At 42.3% G+C, this 8520-nt stretch overlaps 2 protein-coding genes across 2 annotated transcripts; both read right to left on the reverse strand.

Moving 5' to 3' along the window:
* Window positions 1-2886: 2886 nt before the first annotated feature.
* LOC138906596 (uncharacterized) lies at window positions 2887-3561 on the reverse strand. The gene is made up of 3 exons (XM_070195733.1): window positions 3412-3561; window positions 3235-3366; window positions 2887-3138 (listed from the first exon to the last, which is right to left on the reverse strand). Exons 1-3 carry the CDS (start codon window positions 3559-3561, stop codon window positions 2887-2889), a joined length of 534 nt encoding a protein of 177 aa, XP_070051834.1.
* A 3922-nt stretch (window positions 3562-7483) lies between these two features.
* On the reverse strand, window positions 7484-7930 carry LOC138906600 (uncharacterized). Its single transcript, XM_070195736.1, has one exon. It carries the CDS (start codon window positions 7928-7930, stop codon window positions 7484-7486), a length of 447 nt encoding a protein of 148 aa, XP_070051837.1.
* Between the last annotated feature and the right edge of the window lie 590 nt (window positions 7931-8520).

Raw genomic sequence — 8520 nt, forward strand, 5'->3', positions numbered from 1 at the left:
GGACTATGACGCCTTCGAAAAAATGGCGATGTTTTAGCCTATGAAATGTAGAGATATGGCGGTATCGATCGTTTGATAAAAGAAACAGGTGATGCTTGGTTGTATGCGGGGATGGGAAAAGGCAAGGTGTATTCTTGTTTGAGATGAGGGAAGTGTTTAGCCCGATGTGAAGAAGGGAGACAATGCTTAGTCTCATGCAAGAAAAGGTAGTGCTTAGCCTTATGCAGAGGACAGAGACAGTGTTTAGTCTCACGCTAGGAAAGGCAGTGTTTAGCCCTATGCAGTGTAGTGGAGACAATAATTAGTCCTATGCAAAGAAAGGGCAATGCTTAGCCTTATGTAGGATACATAGACAACGCTTAGTCTCGTGCGGGGAAAGGCAGTACTTAGCCTTATGCAATTTTGGAGGCGTGATGCTAGAAAAAGAGACAATGCTTAGTCTCATGCTGAAGAAGGCAAAGATTAGCCTTATGCAATTATGAAGGCAATGCGTAGCCTCATGTAAGAAAATGAGACAATGCTTAGACTCATGCAGGGAAAGGTAGTGCTTAGCCTTATGCAATTATGGAGGCAACGCTTAGCCTTATAGAAGAAAGGGAAAAAATGCTTAGTCTTATGGAGAAGAAGGCAATTCTTAGCCTTATGCAATTATGAAGGCAATGCGTAGCCTCGTGCAAGAAAATAAGACAATGCTTAGTCTCATGCAAGGAAAGGCAGTGTTTAACCTTATGCAATTATGGAGGCAACACTTAGCCTCATGCAAGAAAGGGAGACAATGCTTAGTCTCATACAGGGAAAGGCAGTGCTTAGTTTTTTGCAATTAGAGAGGTAATTCTTTGCCTCACTCAAAAAGTGGAGACAGTGCTTAGTCTTATGCAAAAGAAGGGAGACAAGGCTTAGTCTCATGCAAAGGAAAGGCAGTTCTTAGCCTTATGCAAGAAAAGTGATGAGTGACATTGAGAGAGTGAAGTATTTTTTAGCTGGATGTGCTTACGTTTGGTAATTTTTCATCATGAAGGTAGTGATTTGATGTGCGTATGTATTTGCGAATATTGCTGTTTTATAGTGCCTGCATTCAAGGAAAAATCGTGAGCTTTGCGGGGGGAAGGTCGGTTCGTGCTCTTGACTCCTTGCTTTGCCTTCACTTTTGTATTGCAGTCCTGTTTGAGTTACATTGGGTAGCATCCGGTTGTCATACAAACAAAGTTTTCGAAAAATATGTATGCATTTGACAAATTATTTGCAAAAATATAGTTGCTTGAAATGTATTGTAGTATGTGAGATGAAATAATTTAGATGAACCGGTGACTGTGATACATTTAGAGACATTGCAACCTCCTTGCTTTAGAATTTTGAGGGTCCTCCTCAAAATTCTACCCAGTTTAAATGCATACTTTGACAATAATTTTCGGCTGTTCCACACATGACGATGTCGACTTGAACTTGCGATCTTTCCCCAGTTTCTGATCATGGAAAAAATGAAGATTTTATGAAGATGTGACCTAACCCACAGGGTTTCCTACGTATCCCCTCTTAAACGGATATCATGTCAAGTGTAGTTCAGTTACATCAAGTGAAGAAGTGTGAACAATCCTAAAAATAGTATCTTTTGACTGCATCTGAGTTGATAGGTTTTGGCCAAATCTCTTCGTCCATTTCTGCAAGTATAAGTGCTCCTCCTGTCAGTACCCGATGAACCATATAGGGACCCTGCTAATTAGGTGAAAACTTCCCCTTGGCTTCATCTTGATGTGGGAAGAATTATTTTAGCACCAATTGCCCTGGTGTAAATTGCTTCGGTCTAACCCTTTTGTTGAAGGATCTTGCTATCCTGTTCTGATAGAGTTGACCATGACACACCGCATTCATTCTTTTACCATCAATGAGATCTGGTTGCTCGTATCGGCTTTGTACCCATTCTGTATCGCTGAGCTCAACCTCTTGTATAATTTTTAAAGAATGGATTTCTATTTCGATAGGAATAACTGCTTCAGTGCCATAAACCAATAGGTAAGGAGTTGCCACAGTTGATGTGTGAACCGTGGTACGATATCCGAGCAGAGCGAATGGCAGCTTCTCGTGCCATTATTTGTAATTATCTACCATTTTCCTCAGCATCTTCTTGATGTTCTTGTTGGTGACTTCTACGGCGCCGTTCATTTGCGGCCTGTATGATGTGGAGTTCTTATGCTTGATCTTAAAGGTTTCACACATGGCCTTCATCAGATCACTGTTGAGGTTCGTAGCGTTGTCAGTGATGATTGACTCTGGTACTCCAAACCGACAAATAATGCGGTCCCGAATAAAATCTGCTACGACCTTCTTAGTTACAGCTTTGTAAGATGCGGCTTCAACCCATTTTGTGAAGTAGTCTATGGCCACTAGAATAAATCTATGCCCATTCGAAGCGACGGGCTCGATTGGGCCAATGACATCCATACCCCAAGCCGAGAAAGGCTAAGGTGAACTTATTGCATTGAGTTCATTGGGTGGTGCCCCTATCATGTCAGAATGTATCTGGCAATGGTGGCACTTCTGAACATACTTGATGCAGTCTATTTCCATAGTCATCCAGAAATACCCCGCTCTTAGTATCTTTTTGACTAAGGTGAAACCATTCATGTGTGGTTCGCAGGTTCCGGCATGTATTTCCTCGAGCAATCTGGAAGCTTCATTGGCATCGACACACCGTAATAATCCCATGTCAGGAGTTCTTCTATATAGAATTCTTCCCATTTGAAAAAAATAGTTCGCTAATCTCCAAAGCGTGCGCTTTTGAGTATGGGTAGAGTGCTATGGATAATCTCCTTTTGCCAAATATTTCTTGATGTCGTGGAACCACGAATTTCCATCGCTCTCTTCTTCAACATGAGCACAATAAGCTGGCTATTTATGAATTCCTATTGGGACAAGATCGATGAAGTTCTTGTCTGGGTGTTGTATCACGGAAGATAGAGTGGCCAATGCATCTGCAAACTCATTTTGAACTCTCGAAACATGTTTGAATTCTATCTTTGTGAACCTTTTGATCCTCTCTTGTACACAGTGCAAATATGGAAATATTTTGGTGTTCTTTGTAGCCCATTCTCCTAAACCCTGATGCACCAACAGATCGGAATCTCTAATTATCAACAGCTCCTGAACATTCATGTTAATGGACAACTTGAGTCCCAAGATGCAAGCCTCATATTCTGCCATATAGTTGGTGCATAAAAACCTTAGTTTTATACATACCAGATAGTGTTGGCTGGTTTTTGATACCAAAACAGCTCTGATACCTTCTCCTTTGAAGTTTTCTGCTCCGTCGAAGAACATTCTCCAACCATCATATGCTTCAGTGATATCTTCTCCCACGAATGACACCTCCTAATCGGGAAAATACATTTTCAATTGTTCGTATTCTCCGTCTACAGGATTTTCTGCCAGATGATCTGCTAATGCTTGCCCTTTGACCACCTTCTGAGTTACATAGACGATGTCAAACTCGCTCAGCAATATTTGCCACTCTACTAACTTACCCGTAGGCATGGTCTTCTGAAAGATATATTTAAGTGGATCCATCCTCGATATAAGATATGTAGTGTATGCACAGAAATAATGCATCAACTTTTGAACTATCCATGTCAAAGCACAGCAGGTGCGTTCCAGCAAAGAGTACTGGCCTTCGTAGGGTGTAAATTTCTTGCTCAAATAATATATTGTCTGCTCCTTTTTCCAGTTTCATCATGTTGTCCCAAAACGCAACCGAAAGCTCCATCCAGTACGGACAAATAAAGCAGCAGTGGTTTTCCTAGCTCTGGTGGGACCAGAACGGGGCGGTTTTGATAAATACTCCTTGATTTTGTCGAAGGCTTTTTGGCATTCTTCATTCCAACTTGTTGCAGCATCTTTCCTCAGCATTTTGAAGATCGGCTCACATATCACTGTTGATTGTGCTGTGAAGCGACTGGTGTAATTAAGACGCCCTAAAAAGCTCATCACATCTTTCTTATTCTTCGGAGGTGGCAAGTCTTGGATTTCTTTGACTTTTGATGGGTCTAACTCAATCCCTCTGCGATTGACGATAAATTCTAATAATTTTCCACCAGGGACTCCGAAAGCACACTTTGCAGGATTCAGTTTCAGATTACACCTTCGAAGCCGATCGAAGAATTTCTTCAGATCTGCTATGTGATCCGTACTCCTTTTGGATTTGATGATTACGTCATCCACGTACACTTCTATCTCTTTATGTATCATGTCATGGAAAATAGTTTTCATGGCTCTCATGTAGGTGGATCCGGCGTTCTTCATACCAAATGGCATCATTTTATAACAATATATTCCCCATGGCATGATGAAGGCTGTCTTTTCAGCATCCTCCTCATACATCCAGATCTGATGGTACCCCGCAAAGTAATCCACAAAGGATTGAAGTTCATATTTGGCACAGTTGTCAATCAATATGTGTATATTAGGCAACGGGAAATCATCTTTGGGACTTGCTCTGTTAAGATCTCGGTAGTCAACATATAATTTGACTTTCCCATCTTTCTTCGAAATTGGCACAATGTTGGCTAACTAAGTTGGGTACTCGATCACTCTAAGAACCTAGGCTTTGATCTGCTTGGTGACCTCCTCTTTTATCTTCAAACTCATATTCGGCTTGAATTTTCTGAGCTTCTGCTTTACCGGTGGACATGTAGGATTAGTGGGTAACTTGTGAGCTACTATGGATGTGCTCAAACCTGTGATATCGTCGTAGGACCATGCAAAGATATCTTCACATTCTTTAAGGAATATGTTGTACTCTTCTTTCTCTGATGGTGATAGATGAATGCTTATTCGTGTTTCCTTGACCAGTTCGGAATCCCCTAAGTTAACTGCTTCAGTTTCGTCCAAATTGGACTTTGGCTTGTTTTTAAAATTTTCCACTTCTCTGACGATTTCCTCAGGTATCGTATCATCTTCCAAGTCCTCTGAATCACTATCCTTATGTTGCGTTGTCTCATTATATGTCACAGTCACAGGTTCATCGGGATATGTAATAATAATGCTGTAAAAAGAGAAAATGTTGAGAATAATAGTAAATACAAAAAGTAGCAATGCATTAATTGAAATCTTTCAAACTTTACCAAATGCGACTCGATGATTCGAGCAATTATTTCAAAACAAAATACTGAAAATGTCTCAAATACTTAAAAATAATTGATGCTAATCTGCCAAGCTACCCAGGAACTCGACGGGCCCGGGATGGTGCAACAGTCCAGTTTTTTAGAACAGCTCCTTTCCCTATGGTCTGAATGGTAAGGTCTTCCTCTTCCTCCTCCTCCTGAACTATCGCACTGCAATCTATATCTTCTTCATCTAGAAACAGTTTCTTCATGCCAGCTAAGACTTCATCTTCTTTAGATCCCCACATCATGTCAGCTCTATGAAATGTCTGGTGCAGAGGTGGTACTGGTTGTTCCAGCGATAATAAGGACCACACCATGGCGGGGACCAATCCTGGTACTCTTGCCAAGTATATTCATATTTGAGCCCAAAAGTTGTGCCATGACGCTGCGGTTGTACGAGTTTGGTGATCCCTTGGAAGTTTTTGCCGAGACCCTTGCCAGGTTCATATCATGTCCGTAGTAATATGCTTTCTATCTTGTTACTCAACCATCAATCCTTTTTAATTGCGTTGACTCGCTCAATGCGATGGTATGTTTCTCCACCCAGCTTCTTCCTATTCTCGATGACTGGAACAGTCTGATTGGTGTAGATGGGGTTGCTTCCATCCCCATGGATAATCACTTCTTGATGATTCCATTCAAACTTCATAGCCTGATGTAAAGTAGAAGCCACTACCCAAGCGGCGTGTATCCAGGGTCGTCCCAACAAAAGATTATAGGTAGCAGATATATCCAGCACTTGGAACTCAACATCAAACCAGGTTGGACCCATTTGTAGGTTGAGGTTGATTTCTCCGATTGTGGCTCTTTGGGATCTATCAAAGGCCTTTACATTCATACTTCCCATCCGTATCTCATGCAGGCCTTTATCCAACTTCTTATTTGCTAGCGATGAACTTATCCTCAAATATTGAGATTTGAACCCCCATCTATCAGGACCCTAGCGATGAACTTATCCTCAAATTGCACTGTGATATGTAGTGCCCTGTTATGACTTAATCCTTCTGGTGGTAATTCATCCTCATGAAAGGTGATTTTGTGGCTTTCAAGTACCTGCCCGACCATGTTGGCCATCTCCCCACTAGTGATGTTGGTGGGTACATAAGCTTCACTCACCACTTTCATCAAGGCATTCCTGTGTGTCTCAGAGTTTTGCAGCAGTGACAAGATGGATATCTGAGCGGGAATTTTTTCAGATGATCGACGACAGAGTATTCCCTGACTTGTACCTTTCTTCAAAGGTCATCAAGGCCAGTCTCAACAACAGGCGGCTTAGATATAGCTTATTTGCTTGTTCGTCCCAGGTGCTCAGGTGTATAGACTCTGCCAGTTCTAGTCATGCCTTGCACCACACTTGTTTCCTCCATTTTTGCTTTTCCTTTTCTCCTTGCTTCCGAAACATAATCCCGTGGGATAACATCAAACTTGTAAGATGGCGTGGGGGCTATCATCACAGTGAAGGGTGTAGTTACCTCGACTTTAAACAGTGCTTGGGTTTGTACCACAACGGGTGTGAGGGTGACTAGAGACGTTTTAGGATCATCCCCCTCCCGAATGAGTCCGATTGACCCCTCCGGATCCCATTCCTCGTCGGTCTCTATCACATATACTCCCTTACCTCTATGATCCGGGAGAGGATTGTTACAAACATTTGGTGCAACTTCCTTTGCCTGTATGATCTTGTTGTCGATCAGTGTCTGAATCTTGTCTTTCAGTATGCAGCACTTATAAATTGTATGACCCTTCATGCCTGAATGATAGGCACATGTATTGTTTAGGTTAATCCATTGAGAGGAATTCTCCATAACAATGGCAGGGATGGGAGTAACATAACCAACAACCTTCAATCTCTCATATAATTGGTCTATGGGCTCAGTGATTGGGGTGTATTGCCTATGCGGTCTGCGGTGGAAGTATGGTCGTGGTTTTTGGTAGTTTTGGCGGGCGGGTGGTGGTGAGTGGTAATATACGGGTTGAGTGTTATAGGCGTGGTAGGTGGTAGCAGGTTATTGGTATCTGGAGGGTGAAGGCTGGTATGTGGGTGGAGGCGTTTGGTATGTAGGTGGAGGTGTTTGGTATGTGAGAGGAGACATAAGACCCCGGGCCACCATTACGTCTCCCACTTATTTCTTCTTCGAAACACCTCCCGATTGCAATGCTTTATTCGTGGCCTGCAGTGCCTCAAATTTTGTCACCATCCCACTCTTAATCCTTTCTTCTATTCTTTCTCCCAACTTGGTGATGTCGGAGAATTTGTGCTTTTTAATAACCATAAGCCTTTCATAGTACTACGGGTCTTGAGCTCTGACGAAGAACTTATTCATTTGTTATTCTTCAAGTGCTGGCCTTACTTTCATGGCTTCAGATCTCCACCGAGTAGCATATTCGCGAAAAGTTTCTGTTGGATTCTTCTTGATGTTTTGAATGTAGAAAACGTCTGGTGCATTTTCTGTGTTGAACCTAAATCTGTCCATGAAATCTGATGCCATGCTTACCCAATTAACCCACTTCTTTGGGTTCTGGCTGATATACCAAGACAACGCATCTCCGGTGAGGCTTCGCATGAACAGTTTCATACGGATTCGTTCATCTTTGCCCACCCCTACAAGTTTGTCACCAGTTCCATCTAACATTTCAAACTTGGGAGGTTTGTAACCCTTCGGCAGTTTCACATCTGGATGAATGCACAAGTCTTCATAGTTTAAACCTCCAATGCCTTTACCACCTTTGACACTCTGAACTCTACCAGTGAGCTTCTTGAGTTCTTCCGCCATGTTCTTAATGTGTAGGTCTTTCTCGGTTAATTAAGGTATGTATAGGGTTTGTTGCGGGGTGTGAGGTATATTTTTCACGTATATGGGATTACTTTGATGAACTCCGGGAATCTGGGCATAAGGGTGGTCATTGGTTGAGTTTTGGGGATCAGGAGTGGGTTGTGGTTCATTTTGGGAAGTGTGATAAGTGGTAGTTTGTGGGTATGGAGTTGGATGATGGTGATGTTGTTGAAGAGTAGGTACTGGTGGAGGGTTAAGGTTTTGAGGAGGCATAGGGTACTGGTGTGGTGCAGGAGGATTTGCCGGTGGATTTTTGTTTTGTGTGTTTTGTGGTGGTGCTTGGTTTTGGGTAGTTGGATTTTGCTAGTTAATATCAGGGACATTGAGGGTGAGAGAAGGGTTTGCCAAGTTTCGGACCTGCTCAAGTTCTCCTTGCATCTCCAGGATTTTCTGTTCCAGACGTAAGACTAGTTCATTCTGTGCCGGAGTACTTCAGCCATACGAAGTTTCAACATTTTCTACCAGGGTGGCATTGTTTTTCCTGATACCACTCAAATCGTTCATTTTACCTTTCCCTTTGCTTGTGTCTT

This window comes from Nicotiana tomentosiformis, chromosome 1, assembly GCF_000390325.3.
Source record: "Nicotiana tomentosiformis chromosome 1, ASM39032v3, whole genome shotgun sequence".
Taxonomy (NCBI): Eukaryota; Viridiplantae; Streptophyta; class Magnoliopsida; order Solanales; family Solanaceae; genus Nicotiana; species Nicotiana tomentosiformis.